The sequence below is a fragment of the Tachyglossus aculeatus genome, chromosome 11 (assembly GCF_015852505.1).
Source record: "Tachyglossus aculeatus isolate mTacAcu1 chromosome 11, mTacAcu1.pri, whole genome shotgun sequence".
Classification (NCBI taxonomy): domain Eukaryota; kingdom Metazoa; phylum Chordata; class Mammalia; order Monotremata; family Tachyglossidae; genus Tachyglossus; species Tachyglossus aculeatus.
The window spans coordinates 33144468-33157861 of NC_052076.1; the positions used below are offsets into that span (position 1 = coordinate 33144468).

Sequence of the window (13394 nt, forward strand, 5' to 3'; positions counted from 1 at the left end):
GCGCGTGCGCGCACTGACTGACTGGCCGGCGGGCGCGCACTGATTGACTGGCCGGGAGCGCATGCGCGGACTGTGACTGGCCGGCGGGCGCATGCGCGGACTGTGACTGGCCGGCGGGCGCTCTCTGATTGACTGGCCGGGAGCGCATGCGCGGACTGTGACTGGCCGGCGGGCGCAAGCGCGGACTGATTGACTGGCCGGGAGCGCATGCGCGGACTGTGACTAGCCGGCGGGCGCATGGGCAGACTGATTGACTGGCCGGTGGGCGCATGTGCGGACTGGACTGACCGGCGGGCGCGTGCGCGCACTGACTGACTGGCCGGGAGCGCATGCGCGGACTGCGACTGGCCGGCGGGCGCACGGGCGGACTGATCGACTAGCCGGCGGGCGCATGCGCGGACAGACCGACCGGCCCGCGAGCGCAGGCGCGGACGGATTGTCTGGGCGGGGGCGCATGCGCGGACTGACTGGCTGACTGACTGAGGGAGTGTGACCGTGGGACGACCGACAGGACGACCGGCCGGCGGCCATGGCCCAGCTGATCCGCAGCCTCACCGAGAAGGCCCCGGCCCTCGTCAACGGTGAGTGACCACCGGGGACCGGGGACCGGACGCCTCACGGAAATCCGGCGGCCAGAGAGGAAGGGCCTGAGCCGGGGCCGGTGGGGCCCGGACCCTCACCCCTGCTAGGCCCAAACGGCCTTTCCTCAGGAAAAACCCCCGATAATAATAATAATAATGACATTTATTAAGCGCTTATTAGGTGCAAAGCACTGTTCATTCATTCAGTCCTATTTATTGAGCGCTTACCGAGTGCAGAGCAGTGGCCATGAGAGAGATGTAAGATACATCTCAAAAGAGCCCACCTCCTCCAGGAGGCCTTCCCAGACTGAGCCCCTTCCTTCCTCCCCCCCTCCTCCCCCTCTCCATCCCCCCCATCTTACCTCCTTCCCTTCCCCACAGCACTTGTATATATGGATCTGTCAATCAATCAATCGTATTTATTGAGCGCTTCCTGTGTGCAGAGCACTGTACTAAGCGCTTGGGAAGTACAAATTGGCAACATCTAGAGACAGTCCCTACCCAACAGTGGGCTCACAGTCTAAAAGGGGGAGACAGAGAACAGAACCAAACCTACCAACAAAATAAAATAAGTAGGATAGAAATGTACAAGTAAAATAAATAAATAAATAAATAGAGTAATAAATAGGTACAACCATATATACATATATACAGGTGCTGTGGGGAAGGGAAGGAGGTAAGACGGGATATATGGATATATGTTTGTACAGATTTATTACTCTATTTTATTTGTACATGTCTATTCTATTTATTTTATCTTGTTAGGATGTTGGGTTTTGTTCTCTGTCTCCCCCTTTCAGACTGTGAGCCCACTGTTGGGTAGGGACCGTCTCTAGATGTTGCCAATTTGTACTTCCCAAGCGCTTAGTACAGTGCTCTGCACATAGTAAGCGCTCAATAAATACGATTGATGATGATGATGATGGGCTAAGCGCCTGGGAAGTCCAAGTTGGCAACATCTAGAGACGGTCCCTACCCAACAGCGGGCTCACAGTCTAGAAGGGGGAGACAGAGAACAAAACACATTAACAAAATAAAATAAATAGAATGAATAAGTACAAGTGAGAGTAATAAATATGTACCTTCATTCATTCAGTCGTATTTATTGAGCGCTTACTGTGTGCAGAGCACTGGACTAAGCGCCTGGGAAGTCCAAGTTGGCCACATCTAGAGACGGTCCCTACCCAACAGTGGGCTCATAGTCTAGAAGGGGGAGACAGAGAACAAAGCAAAACACATTAATAAAATAAATAGAATAAATATGTACATTCATTCATTCAATCGTATTTATTGAGCGCTTACTGTGTGCAGAGCAGTGGACTAAGCGCCTGGAAAGTCCAAGTCGGCAACATATAGAGACGGTCCCTACCCAACAGCGGGCTCACAGTCTAGAAGGGGGAGACAGACAACAAAACACGTTAACAAAATAAAATAAATAGAATGAATATGTACAAGTGAGAGTAATAAATATGTACCTTCATTCAATCGTATTTATTGAGCGCTTACTGTGTGCAGAGCACTGGACTAAGCACTCGGGAAGCCCAAGTTGGCAACATCTAGAGACGGTCCCTACCCAACAGCGGGCTCACAGTCTAGAAGCGGGAGACAGAGAACAAAGCAAAACACATTAACAAAATAAAATAAATAGAATAAATATGTACAAGTGAAATAGAGTAATAAATATGTACATTCATTCATTCAGTCGTATTTATTGAGCGCTTACTGAGTGCAGAGCACTGGACTAAGCGCTCGGGAAGTCCAAGTTGGCAACATAGAGAGACCGCCCCTACCCAACAGCGGGCTCACAGTCTAGAAGCGGGAGACAGCGAACCAAGCAAAACACATTAACAAAATAAAATAAATAGAATAAATATGTACAAGTGAAATAAATAGGGTAATAAATATGTACATTCATTCATTCAGTCGTATTTATTGAGCGCTTACTGTGTGCAGAGCACTGGACTAAGCACCTGGGAAGTCCAAGTCGGCAACATAGAGAGACGGTCCCTACCCAACAGCAGACTCACAGTCTAGAAGGGGGAGACAGAGAACAAAACAAAACATATTAACAGAATAAAATAGAGTACTAAATATGTACAAACACATATTGGAGAAGCAGCGTGGCTCAGTGGAAAGAGCCCGGGCTTTGGAGTCAGAGATCAAGGGTTCAAATCCCGGCGCCGCCACTTGTCTGCTGTGTGACTTTGGGCAAGTCACTTCACTTCTCTGGGCCTCAGTTCCCTCATCTGTAAAATGGGAATGAAGATTGTGAGCCCCCCGTGGGACAACCTGATCACCTTGCATCTCCCCCCAGCGCTTAGAACAGTGCTTCACACATAGTAAGTGCTTAATAAATGCCATTATTATTATTATTATTATTATCATTATTATTATTATTATATACAGGATGAGGTATACAGGATACAGATGAAGTAACTGAGGCCCCTACTAGACTGTGTAAAATGGGGATTGAGACAGAGCCCCACGTGGGACAGGGACTTTGTCCAACCTGATTTGCTTGTATCCACCTCAGTGCTTAGTACAGTGCCTTGCACATAGTAAGCGCTTAACAAATATCATAATTATTATTATTAATCCAGGCTCCACCGCATGTCTGCTGTGTGACCTTGGGCAAGGCACTTCACCACTCCATCCAACCCAATTTGCTTGTATCCACCCCCAGCGCTTAATACAGTACCTGCCACGAAGCAGCATGGCCTAGTGGCAAAAGTATAGGCTTGGGAGCCGGGACACGGGTTCCAATTCCGACTCCACCGCTTGTCTGCTGTGTGACCTTGAGCAAGTCACGTAATTTCTCTGGGCCTCGTGTAAAATGGGGATTAAGACTGTGAGCCCCACGTGGGACAACGAGATTGCCTTGTATCTACCCCAGCGATTAGAACAGTGCTTGGCACATAGTAAGCACTTAACAAATACCATTATTAATGAACAAACACCATAATAATTATATTATTATCCCGGCGATTAGAACAGTGCTTGGCACATAGTAAGCACTTAACAAATACCATTATTAATTAACAAATACCGTAATAATTATGTTATTAGGACCCATGGGCCAGGAGCCCTTTCTGGAGGAGGGATGGACCCAGGGAAGCCAAAACGTGAAACGGGGCGAGGGTGGGTGGGACCTGAGTCTCTTCATCTGTTTTTTTTTTTTGTTTGTCTTAGTGCACATAGTAAGCACTTAGCAAATACCATTATTAATTAGCAAACACTGTAATAATTATATTATTACCCCAGTGATTAGAACAGTGCTTGGCACATAGTAAGCACTTAACAAATACCATTATTAATTAACAAACACCATAATAATTATGTTATTAGGACCCATGGGCCAGGAGCCCTTTCTGGAGGAGGGATGGACCCAGGGAAGCCAAAACGTGAAACGGGGCGAGGGTGGGTGGGACCTGAGCCTCTTCATCTGTTTTTTTGTTTGTTTGTTATTTGTTAAACGCTTAAATATGTGCAAAGGCACTGTACTAAGCGCTGGGGTGGATGTAAGGTTAGCAGGTTGGACACAGCCCGTGCCCCACATAGGACTCAGTCTAAAGTCCCCATTTTACAGATGAGGAAACTGAGGCACAGAGAAGTGAAGTGACTTGCCCATGGTAACAAAAGCAAGCAAGGAGTGGAAGCAGGAGTAGAAAACTCAGGCCCCACTGACACCCAAGCCCATGCTTTTTCCATAAATCCTCCTCTCTCTGAATTTGAGCCCCGTGTGGGACAGGGACTTTGTCCAACCTATTTATCTTTTATTTACCCAGGGCTTAGTACAGTGCCTGCTCCATAGTGAGCAATTAACAAATAACCCCACAAAAAAAAAAAAAATCATCCAGCGTGGACCCAAGTACCTGCACTACATGAGACTCACAGTCCAAGGGAGAGGGAGAATAAGTACTTAATTCCCACTTTACCAAATAGGAAATTGAAACACGGAGAAGTTAAATGTTTTGCCCAAGGTTGCAGTCATCATCATCAATCGTATTTATTGAGCGCTTACTGTGTGGAGAGCACTGTACTAAGCGCTTGGGAAGTACAGCCGGGATTAGAACCCAGGCCCTCCGACTCCCAGCCCTGTGCTCTTTTCACTAGGCCATGCTGTTTCTCATTTCTGATTTAGACTAAAGGGCTTTTTGTGACACCATTAGAAGATATCCGAAGTAGGTGGTGAAATGTGTCATAAAAAATAAGCTGCTAAAGAACGTTCAAGCTGGCTGTTCTGTTTAGAGTAGCAGCGTGGCTCAGTGGAAAGAGCACAGGCGTTGGAGTCAGAGGTCATGGGTTCAAATTCCGGCTCCGCCAATTGTCAGCTGTGTGACTTGGGGCAAGTCACGTCACTTCTCTGGGCCTCAGTTCCCTCATCTGTAAAATGGGGATGAAGACTGTGAGCCCCACGTAGGACAACGTCATCACCTTGTATCCCCCCAGCGCTTAGAACAGTGCTTTGCACACAGTAAGCGCTTAATAAATGCCATCATTATTATTATTATTCTCTGGGCCTCAGTTCCCTCATCTGGAAAATGGGGATGAAGACTGTGAACCCCCCGTGGGACAACCTGATCACCTTGTAACCTCCCCGGCGCTTAGAACAGTGCTTTGCACATAGTAAATGCTCAATAAATGCCATCATTATTATTATTATTATACCTGGGCCGTTTTTTCCTCTCATTTGAAGCCATTTGGCAAGTTCACTGAATCAGCGAGGTCCAGAAGGAGCAGCAGTGACAGAGAGGAAATAACCCTGTTTTTAACCTTTGACCCGAGGTCACCAAGAGGTCAGGAGAGCTAACCCCTTGGCCTAGGAAAACTCAAGCATCCCATCTTAATCCAAAGAAGGGAAAGGGAGAGAAGCCCTCAAAGCAATTAACTTATTATTAATTAGAAAACTTTGAAAATGCTAGAAATCTCCGGGGTTGGAGCAATCTGATAAAGTCGATGCAAAGTTAGAGGAACTGAGGAAAGAGGGTTGGCGCTTGGAAGTAGATCACCGTGCGTTTGTTTTTTAGAATAATTAAGGAATTATTTCTGATAGCATCATAGGAATGTGGCATTGTGATAGAAACACTGGCCTGGGGTTCAAGAGACCTAAGTTCTAATAATAATAATAATAATGACATTTATTAAGCGCTTACTATGTGCAAAGCACTTTTCTAAACGCTGAAGCACTGTTCTAATCTCAGCTCTGTCACTTGCCTGCTATGTAACCTTGGGCAAGTCACTTGATTTTATTTGCCTCAGTTTCCTCATCCGTAAAATGGGGGAGCGGGGATTAATACCTATTCCCCCTTCCCTCTTAGTTTGGGAGCCTCCTGTGGGACAAGGATTGGGTCTGATGTGATTTTGTATCTGTCTCACGCTTAACTCAGTGCTTTGCTCATAGTAAGCACTTAGCAAATACCATTATTATTATTATCACGTTGTGCCAGCCTGTGGAAATGTCGTATTTCTCCAGTTTGGCTTCATTGTTGAGGTGTTTGAAAATACCAAACCGACAGAAAGTCTTTGGTGCCAGACATGGAGAATCTAGTTAGATTAGAAATGACCTATTGGGTGAAATGAAATGGTTGAACAAAGCACCAAGTCTTCTTCCGTGGATATCAGTTTTTATCTAAAAGGTAAACTTGCTGCTTGTTAATCCTTCTTGCCAATATAATATCAGTTCTTTTCTGACAATTAAATTTTATCCAAGTGGCTACCCAGGTGTTTCACTTGAAACTCTCCAAGCTGTCTCCGCTAGTAAAGGCTTGTTTTAATCCCCGGGGAAATTCATTCATTATGCTTTTACAGGGGATGGCAGGAGTAGGATGAATAATTGAAATTCATGAATGTTCTCCATGACCCAATTTAGCCAGAAATGTCCCCACCCCAAACTAGTGGTGTTGATTAGTTGCTTGGTGTCTTCCCCCCCAACAGACACACCCCGGGGTGGTCCGGTGGATAGAGCATGGGCCTGGGAATTCTAGTCCCACTTTGCCACTTGTCTATTTTGTGACCTTGGACAAGTCACTTCACTTTTCTGGGCCTCGGTTACCTCATCTGCAAAATGAGGATTGAGACTATAAGCCCCATGGGGGACAGGGGCTGTGTCCAACCTGATTAGCTTGTATCTACCCCAGTGAACCTCCTGGCATATAGTAAGGGCTTAACAAATACCGCAATTAGTATTATTTTCTAATTGCCCCTCTTCCCTCTCCTGGCTAGTGCAGGAGAGAATGAACTCTGGAGAGTGACCTTTCCTAATTAAGATGACCGGATCTTTTGGTCAGAGCCCAAGCCTGGTATTAGATTACATTCTGTACATATCTTTAAAATGTATATTATACGTTATTAATATTAAAGTCTGTCTCCCCCTCCTAGACTGTAAACTCATTAAAGGCAGGCAACATCTCTGCTGACTCTGTTGTAAAGTACTCTCCCAAACACCTAATTCAGTGCTCAATGCCATTGGTTGATTGATTCTAGAAATCTGTAATGGAGAGGACTCGAAGCGATGCAGCTAGTGGAGAGAAAACGGACCTGAGTTCTAATTCTGGCTCTGCCACTCGCTTGCCAGGGGTCCGAGGGCTGGTCTTTTAGACTGTGAGCCCACTGTTGGGTAGGGACTGTCTCTATATGTTGCCAACTTGTACTTCCCAAGCGCTTAGTACAGTGCTCTGCACACAGTAAGTGCTCAATAAATACGATTGATGATGGTCGTTTCACTCCTCGGAGCCTCAGTTTCCTCCTCTTTAAAATGAGGGTTCATTTTCTTTCCTCCCTCCCCTTTAGACTGGGAACCCCTTGTGGGAGAGGTGCCGTCTAATGCTGCAACAACTTTGTTATGTTATGCTAAGACCGTTCAGGTGTGAACCTCTTAGGAAATAGTCAAATTACTAGGGAAAGTGTTTGCCAAAACATTTGTGTAAATATCTTGAGCCGTTGTTTTGGTAATTGCTGCATTCTTTTTTTTTTTCCCAAAGGTATTAAGTGCGTGCTTTGTGCCAAGCGCTGGGATAGATGCAGGATAATCAGGACGGACACAATCCCTAGCCCACCTGGGCTCTCTCTCTCTAGGAGTGAGAATGGGTGTTGAATCCCCATTTTACAGATGAGGAAACTGAGGCACAGAGAAGTGACTTGCCCAAGGTCCCCCAGCAGGTAAATGAAAGGGGTGTTAGCCTGGGTTCCTCTGACGGCCCCAGAAAAAGGCATCTTGGCTTTTGTGGTGCCGTCTCAGTCGCGTATAAAAGAGCAGTGGCCGTGCTCTGCTTTTGTTTAAGATTCATTCATTCGGTCATATTTATTGAGCGCTTACTGTGTGCCGAGCACTGTACTAAGCGCTTGGGAAGTACAAGTTGGTGACATATTTCTAGACTGTGAGCCCGCTGTTGGGTAGGGACCGTCTCTGTATGTTGCTAACTTGTACTTCCCAAGTGCTTAGTACAGTGCTCTGCGCACAGTAAGTGCTCAATAAATACGATTGAATTGAATGAATGAATGAATATAGAGATGGTCCCTACCCACCACTGGGCTCACAGTCTAGAAGGGGGAGACAGACAACAATTTATTTCGTCAGAATAAATAGAATTAAAGCTAAGTTTCATCCGGCGTACACTGATGATAGATCATTTTGAAAGGGGTGGCCATGATGAAGTCATTCACGGTCAACTTAATGGTAAGTTTTTCAAATGAGCTCAGTCAGTCGTATTTATTGAGCGCTTACTGTGCGCAGAGCACCGCACTAAGCCCTTGGGAGAGAATACAGTGTAGCAGCCACATAACTGTGCTCTTTGCATAAACTCCTCCCCGTGAGATCCGGCAGCAAAAGCAGATGTTAACAGGATGGTCTGAGGCGGGTGGAAATGACACACACATTTTCTTCCTTGTAGACCAAGGTGAGGTCTGCAAGAAAAGTGCTGGCGTAATGGATAGAGCCCAGGCCTTGGAGTTAGAGGGACTTGGATTCTAATCCGCCGCGTGACCTTGGCAAGTCACTTCACTTCTCTGTGCCTCAGTTCTCTCATCTCTAAAATGGGGGTTAAGGCCTTGAGCCCCGTGCGGGACCGGGACTGTGTCATCATCATCATCAATCGTATTTATTGAGCACCTACTCTGTGCAGAGCACCGTACTAAGCGCTTGGGAAGTACAATTTGGCAACATATAGAGACAGTCCCTACCCAACAGTGGGCTCACAGTCTAAAACCTGATTATCTCGTATCTGCTTGGTCGCTTTGAACAGTGCTTCACAAACACCCGTGTCCACCTGATTATCTCGTCATCTAGAACAGTGTCTGGCACATAAATGCTTCACAGACACCACAATTATTATTAATAGATAACTTTGCAGCTAAAATGGCTCTGCCGTTCCCCAGCCCACCAACTGCTGCGGTCGCTGGCCGGCCCGATAACGTTGTGCTTTGAGGCCTCCTGTCCGATCGCACTTCCCCCCCCGAGCCCACAGTTGGGTAGGGACCGTCTCTATATGTTGCCAATTTGTACTTCCCAAGTGCTTAGTACAGTGCTCTGCACATAGTAAGCGCTCAATAAATACGATTGATGATGATGACACAGGTGTTCCGTAGCTTTAATAGCCACTGGTTACCAGGGAGCAGCTCTGCGTTTCCATTCAGCACCTGTATATATGTATATATGTTTGTACATATTTTTTTACTCTAATTTATTTGTACATATCTATTCTGTTTATTTTATTTTGTTAGTATGTTTGGTTTTGTTCTCTGTCTCCCCCTTTTAGACTGTGAGCCCACTGTTGGGTAGGGACTGTCTCTAGATGTTGCCAATTTGTACTTCCCAAGCGCTTAGTCAGTGCTCTGCACATAGTAAGCGCTCAATAAATACGATTGATGATGATGATGACGACACAGGTGTTCCGTAGCTTTAATAGCCACTGGTTACCAGGGAGCAGCTCTGCGTTTCCATTCAGCACCTGTATATATGCATATATGCTTGCACATATTTTTTTACTCTATTTATTTATTTAATTTATTTGTACGTATCTATCCTATTTATTTTATTTTGTTAGTATGTTTGGTTTTGTTCTCTGTCTCCCCCTTTTAGACTGTGAGCCCACTGTTGGGTAGGGACTGTCTTCTATATGTTGCCAACTTGTACTTCCCAAGCGCTTAGTCCAGTGCTCTGCACATAGTAAGCGCTCAATAAATACGATTGATGATGATGACACAGGTGTTCCGTAGCTTTAATAGCCTCTGGTTACCAGGGAGCAGCTCTGCGTTTTCACTCAGGGCGCGCGCTCGGTTCAAGCGGCGAACGAATGTGATGCGTGAATAAATATTTGTGCCCGGCCCACACATCTGCTTCTTTCGGTCTCCGGGTGAGTTCATCCCGTTTTTGTTTTTTTTTTTTTTTTTGGTCTGGTTTTGTTTCGTGCGTCTCCCCCCCCCCCCCCGCCCGCTCCTCCAGCTGCCGTGACTTACTCGAAGCCGCGCCTGGCCACGTTCTGGCACTATGCCAAGGTGGAGCTGGTTCCTCCGACCCCCGCCGAGATCCCCAAAGCCGTCCAAGGCCTGAAGCACCTCGTCTCCAGCGCCCGGTCTGGCCGCCTCGCCCAGCTCACGGTCAAGGTAACGGGCGGGCCTGGCGGGAAACCGCTCCGTCCCTCTGGGGCTTAATTCCAAGCGCTTGTGTTGGTTTTTTCCCGGGGCGGGGGCCGCGTCCGGCGGGAGGAGGCTCGGGGTCTCCGGGCGGCCTTGGGAAGAGCCCGCCGCGCTCATTCGGTTGTCCGTTTGGGTGGGAAGCGGCCTCCGCTGTAAGGACCCAATCACTCTGTCTGAGCAGTTTTTGCGGGCGGCGGATCTCTGTCTCCCCCTCTTAGACTGTGAGCCCACTGTTGGGCAGGGACTGTCTCTATATGTTGCCAATTTGTACTTCCCAAGCGCTTAGTACAGTGCTCTGCACACAGTAAGCGCTCAGAACGATGATGATGATGATGATCTCATCATCATGATCGTAAATGTTGTCTTTTGTTAAGCGCTGGGATAGATGGGAATAACAATAACTAATAATATATATGTATATATGTTTGTACATATTTGTTACTCTATTTTACTTGTACATATCTAGTCTATTTGTTTTATTTTGTTAGTATGTTTGGTTTTGTTCTCTGTCTCCCCCTTTTAGACCGTGAGCCCACTGTTGGGTAGGGACTGTCTCTATATGTTGCCAATTTGTACTTCCCAAGCGCTTAGTACAGTGCTGTGCACATAGTAAGCGCTCAATAAATACGACTGATGATGATGATCCTATTTATTTTATTTTGTTAGGATGTTTGGTTTTGTTCTCTGTCTCCCCCTTTTAGACTGTGAGCCCACTGTTGGGTAGGGACTGTCTCTAGATGTTGCCAATTTGTACTTCCCAAGCGCTTAGTGCAGTGCTCTGCACTTAGCGCTCAATAAGTACGATTGATGATGATGATGATGATCCTATTTATTTTATTTTGTTAGGATGTTTGGTTTTGTTCTCTGTCTCCCCCTTTTAGACTTTGAGCCCACTGTTGGGTAGGGACCGTCTCTAGATGTGGCCAACTTGGACTTCCCAAGCGCTTAGTCCAGTGCTCTGCACACAGTAAGCACTCAATAAATACGATTGATTGATTGATCCCAGCACTTAGTACAGAGCTTGGCACATAGCAAGCGCTTAACAAATGCCATTAAAAGCGTGGCAGTTTGGTCCGCAAAAACAGCTTTACACTGCTCCCGCTGATGGAATCGGGGGTGCCGTCGTTTGTTCGGAAGACTCTGGGAACCCAGGGCTTTACTGGCATTACAGACCTGACATTAGAGGAGCAGCGTGGCTCAGTGGAAAAAGCCTGGGCTTTGGAGTCCGGGGTCACGGGTTCAAATCCCGGCCCCACCACTCGTCAGCTGTGTGACTTTGGGCAAGTCACTTCACTTCTCTGGGCCTCAGTGCCCTCATCTGGAAAATGGGGGTGAAGATTGTGAGCCCCACGTGGGACAACCCGATCACCTTGTAAATTCCCCAGCGCTTAGAACAGTGCTGTGCACATAGTAAGTGCTTAATAAATGCCATTTTTATTATCCCCAGTGCTCACAGCAGAGCCAACCTCCACTCCAGCCAGCGATGTTTCTTGACTCCAGCCGACCGAGAGCCCCTCGCTTCGGAGGCGAGGAGAGACCCGGCTTTCAACCGTGGCTGTTTTCTCTCTTGCAGGAAGCCGTGCTGAATGGCTTGGTGGCCACCGAAGTCTTGATGTGGTTTTATGTCGGCGAGATCATAGGCAAGCGGGGCATTATAGGATACGACGTCTGAAGACCTCTGCTTAGCTCCTGACTTCTTCCTTTATTTCTTTGTATGTATATGGAACACAGGTGGTCCAACCTTAATCCCAATAAAACTAGGCTAACGTGAGATTGTCTGTTTTCAGTCACCGGGAGGGTGGAAGGGGGTGGTGTGTTTTTATTTAGTTTTTTTCCCTGCCCTCCTGTAAACATCGTTTCTCCCTGAGTCAGATTGGGGTCCCTTTGGCCTGAGACAAAATATCAAGACAACTTGTCACTGGTTTTACTACCTCAGAACAGGGGGAGAAAATCAATCAATCAATCAATTGTATTTATTGAGCGCTTACTGTGTGCAGGGCACTGTACTAAGCACTTGGGAAGTACAAGTTGGCAACATATAGAGACAGTCCCTACCCAACAGTGGGCTCACAGTCTCTGAGCGCCGGATGGAGAATAAGGAGACTGAGTTTGGGGACAGGAATAAGGTCCATGGCCTCTTAAACACTCCTTGCACTGGACTGTTAATCTGCTCTACTTATATTGAAATGTTTCAGAGGACCTCAGTGAAAAAGAGGTCCTGTAATTCAGCAGGACTCCCTGCAAGACGCAGAAAAAAAGTCATCCACTGCTGAAGAATACTCATTACTGTATTAGAAGAACTATTGAAGGTATTTTTCACTTTCTAATGCCGAGGAAGAACGCGGGCAGGGGTGGTAGCTGAGAGAAATGTCGCCGAATGCAGGTTCTTTGGCGGCCCGGGCACCTTCCCGCCCTGCAGCGGGAGAGTATCAGGGCATTGTGGTAAGCGTGATCTTGTCAGCCTCTAGTACGACGGTGCCAAATGAACGAAGGCCGTGACCTACTTCCAATCACTTCATCTCACACCCGCACTGGTCTCCTCACATCACCAAAGCTGACTGTTCAGCCTGGAATTCTTTTTTTTTTTATATATATATAAGTCTACCACCGCTCCTGCATGAAGACTCCGAGGTGGCTTTATTTAGGGATTCCCGCCTCAACGAGTTCCACGATTGCACCGGTTCCGCTGAATCGACAAGTCAGAAGCAGTGCGTGGAAGCGACGGAGGAGGGTGTGAGCCCGGTGGTTACTTCTCCAGCAAGGAAGATGCTTATTTTATTTTTATTTAATTCCCAGTGGTTCTGCAGCCCTGCCCTAACCCAGGTGTTGTGTGTCCCGTAGCAGGTGAGTCGGTTGGCGCCCGTCGGTCTGCTTGAGGGAGTTGTGGATAATTGCAGCCCTCTCCCGAGGCCTTTCCCGGAGGTGTTCGGGAGCTTTCCTTCGGCGGTCCCTGGTGTGAGGCCCCGGGAGAAGTGTCCCGCCGCCCACACGAACAGCACCGAGACGATAGCGTGATGCTTTTCCCTTCAGCTGTCCCTGGACACTACGAGCTACACGGTGGTCCAGCCCACAGACGGCTCGGAGCAAGGCTGACCTCCCCCATCCCCGTTTCCACTTCGATTCCGGGAAGGGGGCCCGGCGAAGGACCAAAGCCAACACTGATCCCCAGGGCACAAAGTC

General features: G+C 47.4%; 1 protein-coding gene across 1 annotated transcript; it reads left to right on the plus strand.

Moving 5' to 3' along the window:
• Positions 1-432: 432 nt before the first annotated feature.
• On the plus strand, positions 433-11985 carry ATP5MG (ATP synthase membrane subunit g). The gene is made up of 3 exons (XM_038754108.1): positions 433-581; positions 10021-10181; positions 11788-11985. The coding sequence occupies exons 1-3, from the start codon at positions 530-532 to the stop codon at positions 11884-11886; spliced, it is 312 nt and encodes a 103-aa protein (XP_038610036.1). The 5' UTR covers positions 433-529; the 3' UTR covers positions 11887-11985.
• The last annotated feature ends 1409 nt before the right edge of the window (positions 11986-13394 follow it).